The following is a 17,102-nucleotide window of genomic DNA, read 5'->3' as shown; positions in this document are numbered from 1 at the left end:
GGTCCGGTCCATTTCCGTCCAAGTCCGGTTTACCACCGACCCACTCGATTGATAATTCCAAGCCCATCCCTTCTTCTCCCTTCCCTCCGCTGCCCCCATGGCCGCCGACATCGAGACTTCGTCTTCCTCCTCTTCCTCGTCTCTTCAGAACCAATATCCCACCATCGATCCAACCACCTTCGACCTCATCGTCTGCGGCACCGGTCTACCTGAATCCCTCCTCGCCGCCGCCGCCGCATCTGCCGCCAAGTCTGTCCTCCACGTCGACCCCAACCCCTTCTACGGCTCCCACTTCACCTCTCTCTCTCTCGCCTCCCTTTCCTCCTTCCTCGAACTCTCCTCCTCGTCCCTCGACTCCTCCCCTCTCCCTTATCCACCCACCGCCGCCGAAGACTCTTCGTCCTACGAAGCTGTCGATCTCCGACGCCTCCGCCTCTACTCCGATGTCGAGACTTTGGGCAAGTTTCCTGAACCATCTAAAGGCTTCCTCGTGGACCTCCCTGGACCGAGGATCCTCTACTGCGCCGACGCCATGGTGGATCTGCTGCTGCGCTCGGGGGCCAGCCACCACGTCGAGTTCAAGAGCGTCGACGCCACCCTCATCTTTTGGGAGGGCAAACTCTGCGCCGTGCCCGACTCGAGGCAGGCCATCTTTAGGGACCGCACCCTCGGCCTCGCGGAGAAGAACCAGATGATGAAGTTCTTGAAGCTGGTCCAGGGCCACATTGACTCCGATCAATGCGGCGACGGTGGCACCGCGGAGGAGGACGGGTTCGTTAGGATCCCGGCCGATGACTTGGAGATGCCCTTCGCTGACTTCCTTCGCAGCAAACGCCTCCCGCCAAAGATCAGAGCGTAAGTACCATTTTGCATGCTCGATGTATTCCTATCGCTTGAAGCCTCCAATTTGCTCCCTTTTTTGTGACTAACTTTTGTATTTCAGGATGATTTTATACGCAATCACACTAGCAGATTACGATCAAGAAAATGCAGAGTCAAGCAAAAAATTGATTGTGACAAAAGATGGTATAGAGAGTCTGGCTCTTTACACCAAATCTGTTGCTAGGTAAACTTAGACGCTTGCTTAAATTCTTCCCATCTATTATGTTACAAGTTAGCATTTTGGAGGTGAAATTTGTGTCCAGTGAAAAGAGAACCTCGTATGTTCTTTCATTGAGGCCGATGTACAAAGTGTGACCACTGACTTCTTTACAATAACATTTGCTGATGCATCTGATAAAACAGTGCATTGCATTTACAACTTAGAACCTTGATAAAATTTCTCGGTTGGTCCATATATATTTTGTGCTCTAAGTATTTAAATCACGGAGATAACTTCTTGACGTGTGGCAGTGGTTGCATAAGTGTGGCCTCTGCAGATACACACTTCTAGGAGTCTAATGCATCATGTTGCTCTATTTTATCTGAAAGATTTAATGCTTTCGATGAGAGAGGAGCAGGTGAATGAGGTCATGTGTTGCCATGACCATCCTTTGTACACTGAAAATGGAAGAACAACAAATATCATTAAAGCATTGAAACAGTAGTGGCTACTGTTTTCTCTTTTTTGGGTAAATAATATTTGGTCAGTAAGTGTAATGTTTCTGCTTTATTTTATAATTTAAAAATTAGCTTTGAATATCCTTTTTGCTCCAACTGGGAGAACTTTTTGGCAATATGATTCATCTTATTTTTTAGTTAATGTGAAAGTTGCTTTGATAATGCATCAACGGTCCCCTGCGTTTTGTTGATAGCATGTTATTATTACTGTTGGTCTTGGAAGCAGTACTGATTAAATCCCAAAAAATTGCTCACAGACTTGAAAATCCCAAAAAAATGATGAATTAAATTTCTATTTTTTGTCTAGGTTATGCTTCTTACTTCACTAGTGGTCTTGGCCTTGAAGTATTTGGTTACTGACTAATTTCATGGCAGGTTTCCTAATGCACTAGGTGCATTCATCTATCCTATGTATGGTCATGGAGAACTACCTCAAGCTTTCTGCCGTTGTGCTGCAGTTAAAGGTGCTCTTTATGTAAGTATTTGACAGCTTGTTCTGCCTGTCTGGTATGTCCTGCCTATCTTGTTTAAGTATCTCTAAGTAAAGAATGACACAAAGACTACCCCTCTTTTTGTGTTCAGAGAGAGTGATATACAGTAGTCAAATTATTTCAATTTGAAACAAAATTTGTGGTTGTTTGGATGTAAGGTATCACCTTTATTTATTGTTTTTATGTTTACATTGTCTCGCTTTTGAACTGTGATGTAGTCGGAACTGATTTGCTTGTTTTCTGGTTGTGATCATATGCAGGTCTTGCATATGCCTGTGTGTGCACTTCTCTTTGATAAGGTATAATATTTACGATCATGATTGTTATTTGACAGGGTAATGGTAATTACCACCTTTGCAGCTAAGTTGTTCTCTTTCAGGAATATATATATATATATATATATATATATATATATATATATATATATATATATATATATATATATATATATATATATATATATTATGTTGCCTTTGTATTTGGGTGATCTTGTGGTGAAAATAATTAAAACCACCATTGCTCCCAATTTATTTATCCAACTCCAGCAACCATTGGTTTATTAGCCAGATTATCTGGGTTTGGTTTCAATTGGATTATTTGTCTGGTTATTTGAGTTCAATTTGGCTAAGTTCTGAGTCAGATTATACTGTCTTGTTGTCCTAACAATTGTGTGCTAAACATGCTATCCCTTAATGACTTTAATAAACCACATCATGCCCTTTACTTTAATCTGTTCGTATCTCAACTCTATCTTATTAATTTCTTTGCAACAACCTTAGGTTCTATTCTAAAGGTGGAGGTATCTCTCGAAAATGTAGGAAACTGGAAAGTATAAAGGTGTTAAATTGGCATCTGGTCAAGATATATTCAGCCACCAGGTGGTAATGGACCCATCATTTGAAGTTTCATCCTCAATCTCACCTCCAAATGTTGCGTGTGAAGGGTTGAATGCCTCAAGCCTTTCGGGGAGAGTTGCTAAAGGAGTTTGCATTACTGGTAGCTCTATATTACCGGATTCGTCAAATGTTCTGGTGATTTTCCCCCCAAAATGTAAGATTTACACGTCTGTCATTTTCATCTTGATTCCTATTTAACTTAGCCTCCTGTGCTGCATTCTAACATTTGTATCACCCTTATGTCCATGTCATCCAATTTCAACTCAATTATCTCAGGTCTATCAAATATAATATAACTGAGTATTTCTTGATGTAGCATTGTACTCAGATCAGACAGCAACAATTCAAGTGCTTCAGTTGAGCAGCAATGTAGCAGTTTGTCCTCCAGGATTGTAAGTTAACCCATTAGAATTACCTATAGTTGTTTTCTAGAAAAACACCATCTTGTTACTAGTACCAAATTATAAAACAATTGTCTATATATATATATATATATATATGCTACTCATCCTTCATAAATTTACAAAGCATCATTTTGACATTTTTCAAATCTACCTAGAAGGGATAATTTTCTTCTCTTGCAGGTTTGTAGTGTATCTTTCTACACCTTGTGATGATACCATATCAGGAAAGAAACATATAAATGGAGCTATGAATGCTTTATTCCATATAACAAATGTGGACGGACCTGTTACCTGTCATTTATCTACAGAGACTGAAGGCTCTGAAGGAGAAAACAAACCAGCTCTGAAGTGGAGCCTTGTCTATGGTCAGGAGCTGAAGCAGGTGTGGTTTATTTTTGTTATGCAACCCAATTTTTGGGGTTTGATTCCTTAACTCTGTCTCTTATCATGTGGGATCGCCATTTGGATCCACTAGATTTATATCCAAAAATTGATATCTTTCCAGTATTTATAGTTTAAAGTTTAAACATATCAATGTGACATTTATTATGATGTTTGGTTCAACAGCATATAAACTTAGGTTGAGCATTTCAAAATTTAAGTTGTGGTAAAGATTAAGTATAACATGATTTTCATTATGTATACTATTGCATATTGATTCTCTTAAAAGAAGAAGACTCTAGTTTTTGAATTGTAATGCAAAATCTAATTTGTGACCTGGTAATTATTATTGGATGTGGATTTTGATATTAGGTTTAGTACCTTATTGGATTGTATTTATGTTTGGATTCTTTTTTAACTGTTTATATTTTCTTAATATTTTTTATGTTGGTTTGGTATAAAAATAAACAAGAGGAATTTGAAGAACTATTTTCATATTTTTAGAAGAGCATGATTACTTGTGCTTTCTGAGAATGGTTTTCAATATTTATAGTTCAGCTGGATATATGTTACTTTATATGTATATAAAATTTCTGTATCATTGCAGGCTTCATTTGGTGCTGTATGTTCATCTCCCATGCCTGATGAGAATCTCGACTACAGAAACATACTGGAGACAACAAAAAAGGTATCTAAGCAATTTGTTTCAGTAATTAACTTCTTGCATCTTAGGTCATCATCTTGTGGTGAGAACAATCTGGCACTACTAATCACACCATTTTGACCTAGTGTACTAGATTCTCAAACACCTGAAGTAAAAAAATAATTGAAGGTCATTTTGACCCAATTTTCAATCATTTGGCACTTTTGCTGCCGACTTGCATGATTTAACGTCAGGTTATTGGCTTCCATCAATCCCGGACTTTATCTACTAGAAAATGCATATTTTGAGCTCCCAGTGACTCTTAAGCACAACATGTCTGCCTCTGTTTTGGGTCCAAAGAAAGTGGAAGAAAATGAAAATTATTGCTTATAGAAATGAAAAGAAAATAAAAGAGAAATAAAGAACACAAAAGGAAGGTTTGTTGTTTGGCTGATATGTCAAGTACAAGTGAATTAACCCAATGGACACACTATTTTCTTTCCAAAATGACCACTTATTTTGGGATAAATTTTAGATGAGAAAGTAAATTCTCAACATAAAACTATCTCAAGACTCTTCTGTTTTTTTGACAAATTAAATAGTGAAAAAGAAAATTCTGACCGTGCTAATTACCATCATTCATCTTTGATTATTTTTGTCATAATCCTGACTAGATTCTGGTTCTGTATACTATATGTGGCAGTTATTTACCACCATGTATCCGGAGGAGGAATTTTTTCGGAAGATTCCTGCACCTGACAATGCTGAAGATGATAGCAGCCTGCCGGAGTGATTCTCCGCATGCATGCGCTACTGATATTAGTCCTCTGGATACTCATTGTATTAATGTAAGATTACAAAAAGAAGTACCAAATAATTCATCAGCGGTCAAATATTTTTTTGTGATTTTGTAAAATTAGCAGGGTTTGAACATCTACCAATCTCATGGATGTGCCGCTGGTGCAATTTTAATTTGCCTCGTGAGCTGCTGATGGTGATTTGTGTTTTGTGGAGCTGCGCCAGAGAAAGTTGCATCACTACTGATGCCTCCACAGTATGTCGAACAAAGAAAGTGTTACATGTGCTGCTGTTGTAAAATGACTGTTGTCTTTCCATATTTTTCCTTCTTTTTATATATGTTTGTGACACTTGTGAGGTATTCTTTAGTATTTTTTAAAAAGTTATAAAATTTTTTTTTTACCAATTGTTAGGAGAAATCATCATCCATGGATTTTGAAGGCAGGCTTAAGTTCTTTCTTTGTCATGGTTCTCTCCTTTGGCGGGCTTCAAGTTTTTTCACCGTAACGGATTTTAAATCCTCTCTAGTTGTGGTGAGCTTTAAATTATTTTTTTATCATGGTGGATTTTGAGTCGTTGTGGTGAGCTTTAAGTTTTTTTTTTTTGTCGTGGTGGATTTTGAGTCCATCCATCATAGCGGACTTCAAGTCTTTTCATCATGGCAGATTTTGGATCCTTTCATCGTCGTGGTGGATTTTGAATCCTCTTGTTATTGTTGTCTTTTGAGACTTATCCCAAAAAAATATTTATCTTAATCGTAGGAGGAGAGAGATCGATATCCTCCTTATAAATCTTCTCTCACCTTGTAGGGTGGGATTTATTCTTCCAGCTGAGCTTCTAAAGACTTCAAAGTCTCCTCAAAAGTTTTTAGCCTCACCCTTGGGGCCTCCTTAGGAGCATTCTTCACCTCAACCCAGTTCTCGACAAGGTGGGTCAGTCTTTAAGTCCCTCGTCCCGATATCAATTCTACAACAAACTAATCGTCAGTCATCCTACTATTTTGCCTTAGTTCAGGATGTCTTTCTTTTCTTATACAAGTTTCTCCTTATCTTCTAATTATCAATCGGTCGAGAGTTTTGTGCTTCGTCTTTAAACAATCCAAGGGTGAAGGAGGTTGCATCCTCTCCTTCATCGGAGAAGGTATCTCCCATGAACCTAAAGGTTCTTGAGGACTTGGAGTTTATGAAAAGTTCACGTGCCCTTTCGACCACATACTAGGGTCTTTCTACTTGTCTTGCGATGCCTTCGAGATGGGACTCCATCTTCCTCTCTACCTAGTGGTAGTGTCCTACCTCCAGTGGTAAGGAATATTCGCCTTCTCAAATGATGTCCAACTCATAATGTTATTTAATAGTATTTGTGGGAGAATACCAGCGTGCTAGTATTACTCAAAACCTCACCCTTTTGGTCACTTGTTTTTCATTATGCAAGGGGAGAAATGATTACTTCCTAGTTACTCGGGGAAGTTTCAAGATTAGTGGTGCCCCTTCCAACCATAAAGGTTGGAATGAGCACTTCATTTTCATGAATTCAAGTTGAGACTAGGGATTCAACATTACCTGGTTAGCACATTACAGTGACAATACTCTTTCCTTCCTATCCGAACCTCACTCTTTTGGTCACTTGTTTTCGGTTGTGCAAGGAGAGAAATGACTACTTCCTAGCTGCTTGGGGAGGCTTCAAGATCAATGGTGCCCCTTCCAACCACAAAGGTTGGAATGAGCGCTTCTTTCTCATGAATTCAAGTTGAGATTAGGGATTCAACCTTGCCTAGTCAGCACATTACATGACAAAACCTTGGGCGAGCCCCTCGATGTTTCTTGCACTAGAAGGACGAGGAGAAGGACAAAGACTCGAAAGAGGAAGTAGCGCGAGAAGATCAATCGAAAGAAGCAACGAAAGAAGCGGCGATAGAGGCAAAGAAGCAAACAAAGATCACCCGAGGAAGAAGAGAGATCCAAAGATCGCTCTCGGCCTCCATTTCGGTCCCACGCTTGGAAGTAACGGCAAGAACGGCAGCATTCCTGCCAACCAAATATATATATATATATATATATATATATATATATATATATATATATAAAGAGGATATCAACTCGGTCCTTGATCGTGTGGTAGAACAAAGGCTTTCACGAATCGTAAAGCCATGTGAACCATAACTTCCCTGCACTCCGCTTCGTTCCTCCCTAATCTTACTGTGTCCTTCGCCTGCCCCTCGTTATACGATATGCACACGTAAATTACCAACACCACCACCAATTGCTGCTGCTGCTGTTTGGAGAAGCGATGCAAGCCGCCGCTGCCGTTGTCTTCTCCGTCAAGCCCCGCTTCAGCAGCGCCTCTCCTTCGGTCCCCCGTTTGAGATCCCACAGGGGCCCGCCCGTTGCCGCCTCTGCTGCCCTTGGCACCACCACCACCACGGAGTCCATGGCCGCCAAATGGGCACAGAAGACCGTCGTCATCCCTCCCCATAGGCGCGGCTGCCATCTCATCACCTCCAAGGTGAGATACCCCTTCCTCGTCCTCTCTCGATTCTTGCAGTAGCATCATAGCATCGGGCTCGTCCTGACCTCCTTTGATTGAGCCAATTTAGTAAAAAGGGGTTTTTGATGGAAACCACATCAGAGAAAAAAGAAACAATTTTTAGTAATTACAAGTGCGTTGGTAGATCGCTGTAATGGAAATCGTCAAGTATCATCCATGTTAGATGTTCCATCAAACACTACTATCGTCTCAGACTGACTTACATCTTGTTCCCATTAAACTCGTCTGAACGATCGATGGAGAAATATGCATCAATCACCCCATCATGTTAATTGTGTGCCGTCGATGTTCTATCAGATTTTGAGAGGGATAGAGCAGGATTTATCAGGATTTAAATGCGGCCTTGCTCATCTTTTCTGTAAGTAAAACTTTCGGTAGATTTGTCTCTCTATTTTTTGAGTAGTAGTTTGCTGGTGTTTCTCTTAACCAGAAGCTGGTCTGCACTCTACAGTGCAACATACGAGTGCTTCTCTCACCATAAACGAGAACTACGACTCAGATGTACAGGATGACACCGAAACATTTCTTAACCGGATTGTACCGGAGGTGATGTATAAAATTGACTCCTCAAGTGATTCTTTCAAATCTGTCGCATTGTTGTCATGCATGTTGTGAATTGATGCTTTTATGATTGTTTTCAGGGACGTTCTGCACCTTGGAAGCACACACTGGAAGGTTAGGAATGCATGGAACACCCCCTTACCCTTCTAATTCTATCTCACCTACTGCTTGCTTGTTTCGATGATGGTTTCTCTTCAGGGATGCGCAATGCCCATTCTGAGGTGAAGCCTTTTTTATTCGATTTTGTTTGCTCAATCCTTCAAACACTTGGTAACCTGAAATTTGGTTTGCTGGTAATGAACTCATCAAGGCTATTAATGGAGAGTTACTTTTCACCACTCTTCAAGTACTGTTGATTAAACTATCGGGGGAATAATTACTGTGATAGTTGTCCATTGACAAAAGGCCTTATGACTAGTTGATAATATAGAGATCTCTATCTCTTCTTAAAGAACAGCCATAGGGCCATTAATTGGGCCATATTATTTGTCTGTTTTAGCATGGCAAGAGGTGATTCTGCTGTTCTTCAAGGGAAGCAACCTTCAAGGTCATTGATCATTGATTGAACAATGTTTTCTCAGTTTTAGAGAAGCAGAGAGAATCTGTACTATTCCTTGAGTGATCTAGCACTTGGGAGAATTACCTGGGCAACATTTGCCTATTTTAATTGGTTTAGAATTTATGTAGATAACTTCTTTAGTGAAAGCAAACCTGATCTCTTGTCTTGGATCAAGGTCCTGTCGGACAAAGTCTGAAACCAATTCTTAAGTGATCCCGAGTAGGATCATGAGCCTTTACTACAATGGAAAATGGAAGTAAATGTATGTCCAAGTCAAGTAAAATGAAAGATGAGAACAAGGCCTGTCCAACTGAAATAACTTTGTTATCTCATTCTTGGGTCAAGTACCATGCACAACATCATCTCTCACTCAAACAGGGCTCCCATATGAACAAATCTAACCAAATGATACTTCCAATCTAGCTAGTTTTGGATGGTCTGGTTTTTGGTGTAAGGTCAGTGCTAATGTTTATTGTTTGTGATCAAGGCATCACTCCAACTAGTGGGTTTTCTCCGGCGGTAAGAGATGGGGACTTTTTGATAGCTTGCTTAGCATCTAATAATTCTCGATTCATTTGACATTTTGCAGGACCTGATGATATGCCGGCACATATAAAATCATCTATGTTTGGTTGTGCCCTCACGTATGTTTTCAGTTCATTTTGTATTATGATTTCATCAATTTTCCAAAGTTGTATGCCGCTAAGACTGCTTCATCTACATCCAGGATTCCTATCACTGATGGTCGTTTAAATATGGGAACTTGGCAGGTGAGATACAGTTTCTAATACCTATTTCTTTTACTGTGGAGTTGCAACTTATCCTAGAAACTCATATTAGAGCCACATCATTACCAATTCGCTACTAAAGCACCTGTAAAGGATGCATCATGAATGATACATTCTGTATTGTGGATCATTGATACAGCATAGCATATGAGTCTATAGGCAAAATATGGAAGGGTTTCTGTCATTCTATGGTGCCTATGTCTGAAGCAGATATTTATCTACTTTTTTATCAGTAGAGCACCTAATTCAACACCTCATGTTCTTCTACAGGGAATATGGCTTTGTGAACATAGGGATCATGCAACTCCTCGCAAAATTGTTATTACTCTTAATGGGATGTAATTGGTAAAGGTTTGGGAATTATCTGGAATGTTCAAACTATATTGTCTACAGATGTTGCTAAAAGGAGTTTCTCGATTTTGCAATTATGTAATATGTAGCAATACTACAAGTCATGAAAGTGCATGTTGTTGTGTTCTTTATCTGTTCCTGGCAGAACCTAAATGAAGATTTGGGAACTAACTGTAATGTTTAAGTTCAAACAATATTGTAAGAAAGATGTTGGCTTATTTGCATATATTCATTTGCATAGTAGCCAGATGAGTTCACTTCCATTATTTGAACAATTTATAGGAAAAACTTCAGTGTTTTTGGGGGCAAAATTGCATACATCTTCATCCAAAACTAGTGAATTTTGTTTTTACTTACCTAAATTTACCTTCAGCACATTGCATATACATAATTGTGGTTAATCTCTGTCCATTGACCAAACTCCTAATGACATTAGTAACCTTTATGAATATTACATATATTCCTACTTATTATGTCTTGTCCCAATAAATTTAAGTTTTTGATTATAGGCCTTTTTTCTATTTTAAATATTTTAATAACTTATTAGCAATCATAGAATACAACGAGATATATGGGGGATTTAAGTATTTGATGCTGTATTAATCAACAGCCACTATGGTCCGAAATTTAGTGGTCGATGCTTTATTAATCAACAACCATTATGATCACTATGGTACATAATGGATGCTAATGACAATGACATCCGAGGGATTCAAGTATTTGATGCTATATTAATCAACAACCATTATGATCACTATGGACCTACAGCTAGTGGTGATTGGTGCAACAACTATTATGTCCATTCTTGTTATTGGAACAAGAATTCTGGATGCCACATGATACAAGTTGTCATTGCCAAATTGCATACTTGTGTAAAAATTTTAACTAGAGCTTGTAGCTAAATGAGGGCAAGTGGGCAAACCACTCATTAACCCATCATATGCCACAGAGGAGCATTGTCATTGCTAATACATGCAGATGATAGATGAAGATGTGGAACAAATTATGAACTCAAAAGGAAGGGGGAAGACAAACTTGACAGGTTTTAACATACTATGAAACCAAAGCCATTGCTGTACTCCATAGAATGTAAAAGAGTCTGAATGCCCCTCCTTGGAATACAGGAGGGTAAACAATTTGATTCCAGGGTGAACTATATCTTGCTGGTCCATTAGAGAAAAAGAGTAATAAAAGAAGAGGACAGAGGGGGAAAAAAGAAATAGTCACCCCAAATGCTTTAAATTGTGATGAGCGATTGAGTTAGTACTCACTCCACCTTCAGCAATATCTTCATAATCTCATATACGAAGTAGCTAATGGAAGCAGATGGCAGAACCTGGGAAAACAATGAGAAGATTCTGAAAATAATACCTTATCACAGATTGATACGGAAAACAATGAGAAGATTCTGAAAATACACAGTACGAGTACCTGTAACAAGCTGGGAATCACGCCAGCATACAGTGCAGGGATGCCACCTTGCTCAACTATCTTCATAAATGTTGCCAAAGCATTCAATTTGTTTGCTCGAACCTGCATCTGCAATTGTCGCCTGACCACTTCAAAGGGATATGTGGCAGCTTCAGCACAAGCACCAGCGATGGCCCCATACAACAATGTCCTTGTGGATCCCAGCTCTAGTTGATCCAATGCATTCACTTCTTCACCCTGTTGTGTCATTAAAGCCAACCTCTTCCTCCCTTCCGGTGAATGCAGATAAGCTGCCTTCATTATATCATAGACACCATAAAAAACTGCACCTGAAGGTGCCATGCTAATGAGAGATGGAACAAGTCCCTTATAAAGAGAAAAGAATCCTTCTGTTTGAACCATGTGCTGAAAAACACCTATAACACCACCAAAGGCTTCACCTCCAGGAGCTACAATCTTCGTTCGAATCTGAAAATTCAGAACTCAGATATCAGAAGTAGGCATCACAGAGAAAGCACTAAAAACCATCAGAGGAGAGGAATTAGATCTTATAAAGCACATCTCTTATAACTTTCTCAGAAACTGAATAGTAAGTGATTTCTATCTCCAAAAGCTTGGTGCAATTACTCCCAGAAAACCAGAGCATATTGTGATACTTATTTTAAATTTAAGAAGAACTCAATGACATACTGTGTCCATTGGTATGCAAAGAATAGTTGCAGTAATGCCAGCTGCAGCACCAGCAACGAACCTCTCAAAGTTTGTGGTCTCTTCATTTCCAGATAATTCAAGTAGCTGCTTTCTATATGTGTCATATGCGTAGAAGTTAATTGCCTTAAAAGGAGCAGTACGAAGAATGTTGACCATGTTTCCTTTCCAGAAGCCCTTCAAACCTTGGGTGGTTGCAATTTTGTTAATGAGGGCAAATAGATTGCTCTGTTCACCACGAACCATATACTCCAATTTTAGCCTCTCAAGAGGAGCAACAAAAGTTCTGATACACCAGAAGTTCATTTTCAGGAGATGTTGTAACAAGCTGATGCTACTCAGAGATTAGCAAGCAAGATTAAGGGGGAAAAAATAGTTAAGCAAATTTAGATTGGCTTCTACTATTAGAGACTGAATATGTTGCTTGTTATTATGTTAAATCTCAAATCTTGAGATGATTCTAAACAAGTTGACATTCTAATAATCTTTTTATAAGAACATTTGAAACCTTCATGTAGGGTAAGAAAAGCTTATCAATTTTCACATAATATAATCAAGAAATCACCAAATTCACAAAAATTCTCAACAAATTAGCAGAGGAAATGGGACAACAAGAAGCAAATTGACTTTCCTTGAACAGGCATCAATAAGATGTGAGGTTTGTGATATCCAAGTCAAGCAAATGAATCCTACTAATGTATTTTTTGGCACAGTTTGTCAACAAAGTTTTCGTTGAACAAAACCTTCAGTTCTTTTTCATAAATATGACAAGAAGCTTTTAGTTGTCCATGCATTATTCCACTTTGTATGACACCTAATATCAGTCAAAGAATTCAGCGCAATATGAGCCTCCTGTCATGTCTTGTATGGGACCTAACATTGGGTGCTACATCAATATTTTTGTACTAATCTTTCACAAATTCCACTTTGTTGATTGGCTCACTCATAAGTCGAATGAATTATCTAAACAGTTTTGATCGTATCTCCCAGTAGGTTGACTAGTTGTTAATCCTCGGTGAAGTCATAATCCTCTGGCCATGTTAGAAATGTGATAACACTATTTTCATGCAATGAAAAACACAATTCAAGGATCCTTATTTGAATACCCAACTTCCAAAAGATTAATTTCATCAACCAATAATGTAAAGAATCTCAGGGTGATCCAAGTCACTTAACGTTTTCGGGTTTAAAAATTCAAATACTCCAAAGGAATTCATATACCACTTGGGGTAAACAAAACACATGTGCTTTTTAACTGAATCACACTATTGTTGGCTGAGAATTAAATAAGATTTATTTGTTAGGAATTAAACTACAAAGGCTACAGATTATTTACCACCACTAAGTGTCAGCTACAGCTCTTTCCATAAGGAACATGTTTCTCATTTTTGCCTGTTAAAATATGCTATGTTACATTGTTTAGCTCAGTTATTCCTATAGAAAAAAAAGTCCAAACACAACAGAGACATATGGATAATCACCACAAATAAAAGAACATTTTTGAGGGATAAAAAAGGAGTAGCCTATATAAGTCATACGATCCGTGAGCAATATCATTTTATTGAAGTATGAAGATGCATTCCCTCACGTCAATTGAAAAGAGGAATCAATAAAGATGATGCTCTTCGGTACCTCGAAACCATTGCAGCGACAGCTCCAGCCCAAAGATGCTTGGTGGTGTTCATCACACCGGTTCTTTCCTCCTGCAACCTACCATTCTTGTCCCTGTTCTTCTTCTCCTCCCCCAGAACCACCAACACTCCATCCTCCACCTTCCCCTCCGATGCCACAGTCTCCAACCTCCTCTCATCCTCCCCCTCCAATGCCGGCGCCTCCGACCTCCTCTCCTCCACCTTCCCCAACAACTCCACCGACTCCCGCACGAGGCCTTCGCTCCCTTTCACCGACAAGCTCACCGACACGAACCCATTCACCGCGCCAGCCCCTTCCCACCTGATTCCGCCCAAAGGGACCGCCTTTCCGCGGGAACACCGCGATCGAACCAGAGATTCGGACGCATAGGGCTCGAGAAAGAGGCAGCCTCCGGCGGCGAAGAGAGGCGGCGGATCCGAGGCCTCGTCCGGGATGCAGATCCTGGGGTGTATGGAACCGTGGAAACGGACCTCCAGCTCGTGCATCGCTGCGAGACTGATACCACTGGATGTCAGAAACTACAAGAATGGGAGGGGTTTTCTAGGGTTAGAGTTAGCACTTGGAGAGAGGAGGAGCAGGCAATGAGAGAGAGAGAGAGAGAGAGAGAGATGGCGGAATGAGAAAGCATTGGTTAGGTCGGGGAGAAGGCGTTATTAAAGGGGTGGGTAGGTGGGTGATTTGTTTTTGTTTTTTTGCTTTTTGCTTTTTGCTTTCCCTTTTTTATACTATATCTTCGGAGGTGAAACGACAACATTAAACCCCTGGATTTGCTTTTGCTTCTGCTTTCGTTCTTGTTTTTGTTTTCTATTATTTAATGTTTGTACATAGATATGATATAATATGATATATATTGGATTTATAGGAAAAAACATGTGATAAAGAGAAAAATTAAGATGAGTACAAGTAGAGGAAGATCCAAACTATGGGTAGAACATAGTATCATGAGAGTATCATTCCCTGGGGAGCTTAAGATCCTCATTGTTGTTGTCACTTCTTGTGCTTTGATGTTTCAGAAGCATCAGTTGTTGTGTGATGAGAGATTAAGTTAGCATTTCTTTTGTTGGCTTATGTGAAAGGAAATAGTACAAGAAAACAGATGACTTGCATTAAGAGAATTGTCGAGCAGTGCTTGTCATGAACAAGGATTAGCTAGAATGCATCATCCACAACTGCAGCAGCAGCAGCAGCAAACACGTCCTCCTCACCCACACTCCATTCACATCCCTCCTCCCATTCCATCCTCTTGCCAACCTTCCCCACCTTGGACACTCGAACCGCCATGTAGACCGCCACCTCCGGCGGCGTGTCACCGACGTGCGCGCCGCCCGCCATGACGAGACTGACATGTCTGTGCACCGACGTTTCAGTCGGTCCACAGATGTCTCGCCATGGAACCTCGGCTGTGCCCAGGAGCTCGGAGCACGAGGCTGCCTCAGCCGCTTGCCTCCGATCGCTTCTGCGTCCTCGTAGCTCGAACACGATGCCGTGCCGCTCGAGGAGGTCACGCACGTGGCGGGAGGAGCCACTGCACTCCACCGAAGCCATCCTATCCCACGTCGGATCGCCGGTTGGTGGCACGTCGCAGGAGTCGATCATGATCCTCCGCCCACCACCGGCATTTACGTAGCATCTTATGAAGAGGTTTCCGACGAAGTCAGGGCTGTTGAGTTTGGTCAATTTGATGTTGGTTAGTTCACATTTAAGGTGCAGACGTTCGTAGGATCGAGACATAGCTGAAACAGGAGAAGAGAGAGAGAGAGAGAGAGAGGAATTAATGGAGGATGGAGATGACTGACTGTAAAAGGAGTGCTTAAATAAGGTGTGCTTTTGGTGGTTTTTCTAATGGCTCTCAAGTTCCTATGGGCTGAAGCAGCAGAATGGAAGAGAGAGAGGAATTAATGGAGGACGGAGATGACTGACTGTAAAAGGAATGCTTAAATAGTATGTAAGCAAGCCATTTTGCCTTCTTAGAATGTGTAAAAGGTGTGCTTTTGGTGGTTCTTCTAATGGCTTTTGAGTTCCTATGGGCTGTGGATGGGTGGAAAGACTGATGCCTAAATAGTCTTCTGCCAACTTCAAAGGCCAAGTGACTCTTGATCCTGAGGAGGTGCCTTCATTTCTCCAAGTTTTGTGATTGCACCTCTTGTATCAGTGACCTTGTTCTTGTCCAACCCAGGATCATCATCTTCAAAAGTTTGGGTTTTTTGTTTCTTTATAGAGGTGTTTTGATTGGGTTTGAAGAGTCAAATTGCTCCAGTAATTACAGGCATGGTATTTTGATTTCTCCTGATTGGAATTGTTGATCTTCACATCTCAGATCTGAATGCAGAGTTCAACAATTCTGCTAGTTGATACATAGAAAACATTAATGAAACAATTTCTTGGAATTTTATGTAATTGTCTGTCTCAATCATGGAATACTATTCATATAAGTTTCATGTGATTTTTCTGTTGTGCAGCAACTCAATCATCCACTTTGACATCTTTAGAACAGAGATGAGAACATTCTTCCTTCACTGCTAAAGAATCTCTGAGTTGATCCAAGATGAGGAAGAGACTTTTAAGGTCCTGTTTCTCTAAGAAAGAAAGTATTCAGATATTACTTGGATTCAGCATGATTTCATGAACTCCTAGGAGTCTTAGGTGGACTCCATTCACAAGCTTACATGTCTTCTAATTCTCTAAAACAATAAGCATGTGAGTGTCTGCATCATTATCCACCATAAAAAAAATGTGAAGGTGTAATATAATCCTCAGAACTTTTGGCAATGGTGACTACCTGCTCATCATCATATTAAATGTCAAGATATCGATAAGATTTACATCATAAAAAGCTTAAATGGACCAGAGATTAATTATGATCTTTTTTTTTTGGATGTCAATCTAAGAACAGAAGCTAATTATAAGGCTTCATCTGAGTTCTTAAATAGAGGAAAAAATTGTTCCAGTTGGTAGAATACCAAGAATTGAATTAGGATTTTCTCTGTTAGATAAGAACTTTGTTATTTCTGTCATGAGTCAACATCTGATATAAAGTCTAAAGTGCTAAAATGTCAAACCTCTCTGACTTTTGCAATCCCATTTCTGTTTTGTGCCACATAAAGCTAATTTACAAATGAAAACTGTTATCAGCACATCAAGAAAAATAAATTCTATCCATTCATATGGTGACACAGTGAATAGCACTAACAAATGGCAAAACAAGTGACTGATATTAGTCTATTCATGCAAGTTTGTGAGATCTGTTGCACAAAACATTGGTAGCAAGTCAAAGGTTTCCACTGATGCATTTCACTTTACTCATATTACTTATCTGTTGTCAGCCAAGTGGAAA

General features: G+C 39.8%; 4 protein-coding genes across 4 annotated transcripts; 2 read left to right on the top strand and 2 right to left on the bottom strand.

Moving 5' to 3' along the window:
- Window positions 1-67: 67 nt before the first annotated feature.
- Window positions 68-5,510, top strand: LOC135640347 (rab escort protein 1-like). The gene is made up of 9 exons (XM_065154690.1): window positions 68-855; window positions 944-1,066; window positions 1,936-2,035; window positions 2,312-2,350; window positions 2,870-3,101; window positions 3,264-3,339; window positions 3,532-3,733; window positions 4,340-4,420; window positions 5,079-5,510. Exons 1-9 carry the CDS (start codon window positions 98-100, stop codon window positions 5,166-5,168), a joined length of 1,701 nt encoding a protein of 566 aa, XP_065010762.1. The 5' UTR covers window positions 68-97; the 3' UTR covers window positions 5,169-5,510.
- A 1,814-nt stretch (window positions 5,511-7,324) lies between these two features.
- Window positions 7,325-10,202, top strand: LOC103986857 (uncharacterized). Its single transcript, XM_009404974.3, has 7 exons — window positions 7,325-7,675; window positions 8,015-8,075; window positions 8,169-8,263; window positions 8,359-8,392; window positions 9,427-9,481; window positions 9,565-9,607; window positions 9,896-10,202. Exons 1-7 carry the CDS (start codon window positions 7,460-7,462, stop codon window positions 9,965-9,967), a joined length of 576 nt encoding a protein of 191 aa, XP_009403249.2. The 5' UTR covers window positions 7,325-7,459; the 3' UTR covers window positions 9,968-10,202.
- Window positions 10,203-11,027: 825 nt separating this feature from the next.
- On the bottom strand, window positions 11,028-14,403 carry LOC135641645 (probable mitochondrial adenine nucleotide transporter BTL3). The gene is made up of 4 exons (XM_065157185.1): window positions 13,748-14,403; window positions 12,098-12,401; window positions 11,408-11,875; window positions 11,028-11,312 (listed from the first exon to the last, which is right to left on the bottom strand). Exons 1-4 carry the CDS (start codon window positions 14,251-14,253, stop codon window positions 11,244-11,246), a joined length of 1,347 nt encoding a protein of 448 aa, XP_065013257.1. The 5' UTR covers window positions 14,254-14,403; the 3' UTR covers window positions 11,028-11,243.
- Window positions 14,404-14,555: 152 nt separating this feature from the next.
- Window positions 14,556-15,956, bottom strand: LOC135641647 (uncharacterized). Its single transcript, XM_065157186.1, has one exon. It carries the CDS (start codon window positions 15,497-15,499, stop codon window positions 14,918-14,920), a length of 582 nt encoding a protein of 193 aa, XP_065013258.1. The 5' UTR covers window positions 15,500-15,956; the 3' UTR covers window positions 14,556-14,917.
- Between the last annotated feature and the right edge of the window lie 1,146 nt (window positions 15,957-17,102).

The sequence above is a fragment of the Musa acuminata genome, chromosome BXJ3-6 (genome assembly GCF_036884655.1).
Source record: "Musa acuminata AAA Group cultivar baxijiao chromosome BXJ3-6, Cavendish_Baxijiao_AAA, whole genome shotgun sequence".
Classification (NCBI taxonomy): domain Eukaryota; kingdom Viridiplantae; phylum Streptophyta; class Magnoliopsida; order Zingiberales; family Musaceae; genus Musa; species Musa acuminata.
This window is presented reverse-complemented; position numbering and strand designations above follow the sequence as displayed.

Coding starts and splice junctions, on each gene's coding strand:
- LOC135641647 (XM_065157186.1), bottom strand. CDS start 15,499: ATGTCTCGATCCTACGAACGTCTGCACCTTAAATGTGAACTAACCAAC.
- LOC135640347 (XM_065154690.1), top strand. CDS start 98: ATGGCCGCCGACATCGAGACTTCGTCTTCCTCCTCTTCCTCGTCTCTT. Junction 2,351..2,869: donor GTGCACTTCTCTTTGATAAG/GTATAATATTTA, acceptor TCGAAAATGTAG/GAAACTGGAAAGTATAAAGG. Junction 3,734..4,339: donor ATGGTCAGGAGCTGAAGCAG/GTGTGGTTTATT, acceptor GTATCATTGCAG/GCTTCATTTGGTGCTGTATG.
- LOC135641645 (XM_065157185.1), bottom strand. CDS start 14,253: ATGCACGAGCTGGAGGTCCGTTTCCACGGTTCCATACACCCCAGGATC. Junction 11,876..12,097: donor TTTGCATACCAATGGACACA/GTATGTCATTGA, acceptor CTGAATTTTCAG/ATTCGAACGAAGATTGTAGC. Junction 11,313..11,407: donor TGATTCCCAGCTTGTTACAG/GTACTCGTACTG, acceptor TTGTTTTCCCAG/GTTCTGCCATCTGCTTCCAT.
- LOC103986857 (XM_009404974.3), top strand. CDS start 7,460: ATGCAAGCCGCCGCTGCCGTTGTCTTCTCCGTCAAGCCCCGCTTCAGC. Junction 8,264..8,358: donor TTAACCGGATTGTACCGGAG/GTGATGTATAAA, acceptor GATTGTTTTCAG/GGACGTTCTGCACCTTGGAA. Junction 9,482..9,564: donor ATGTTTGGTTGTGCCCTCAC/GTATGTTTTCAG, acceptor ATCTACATCCAG/GATTCCTATCACTGATGGTC.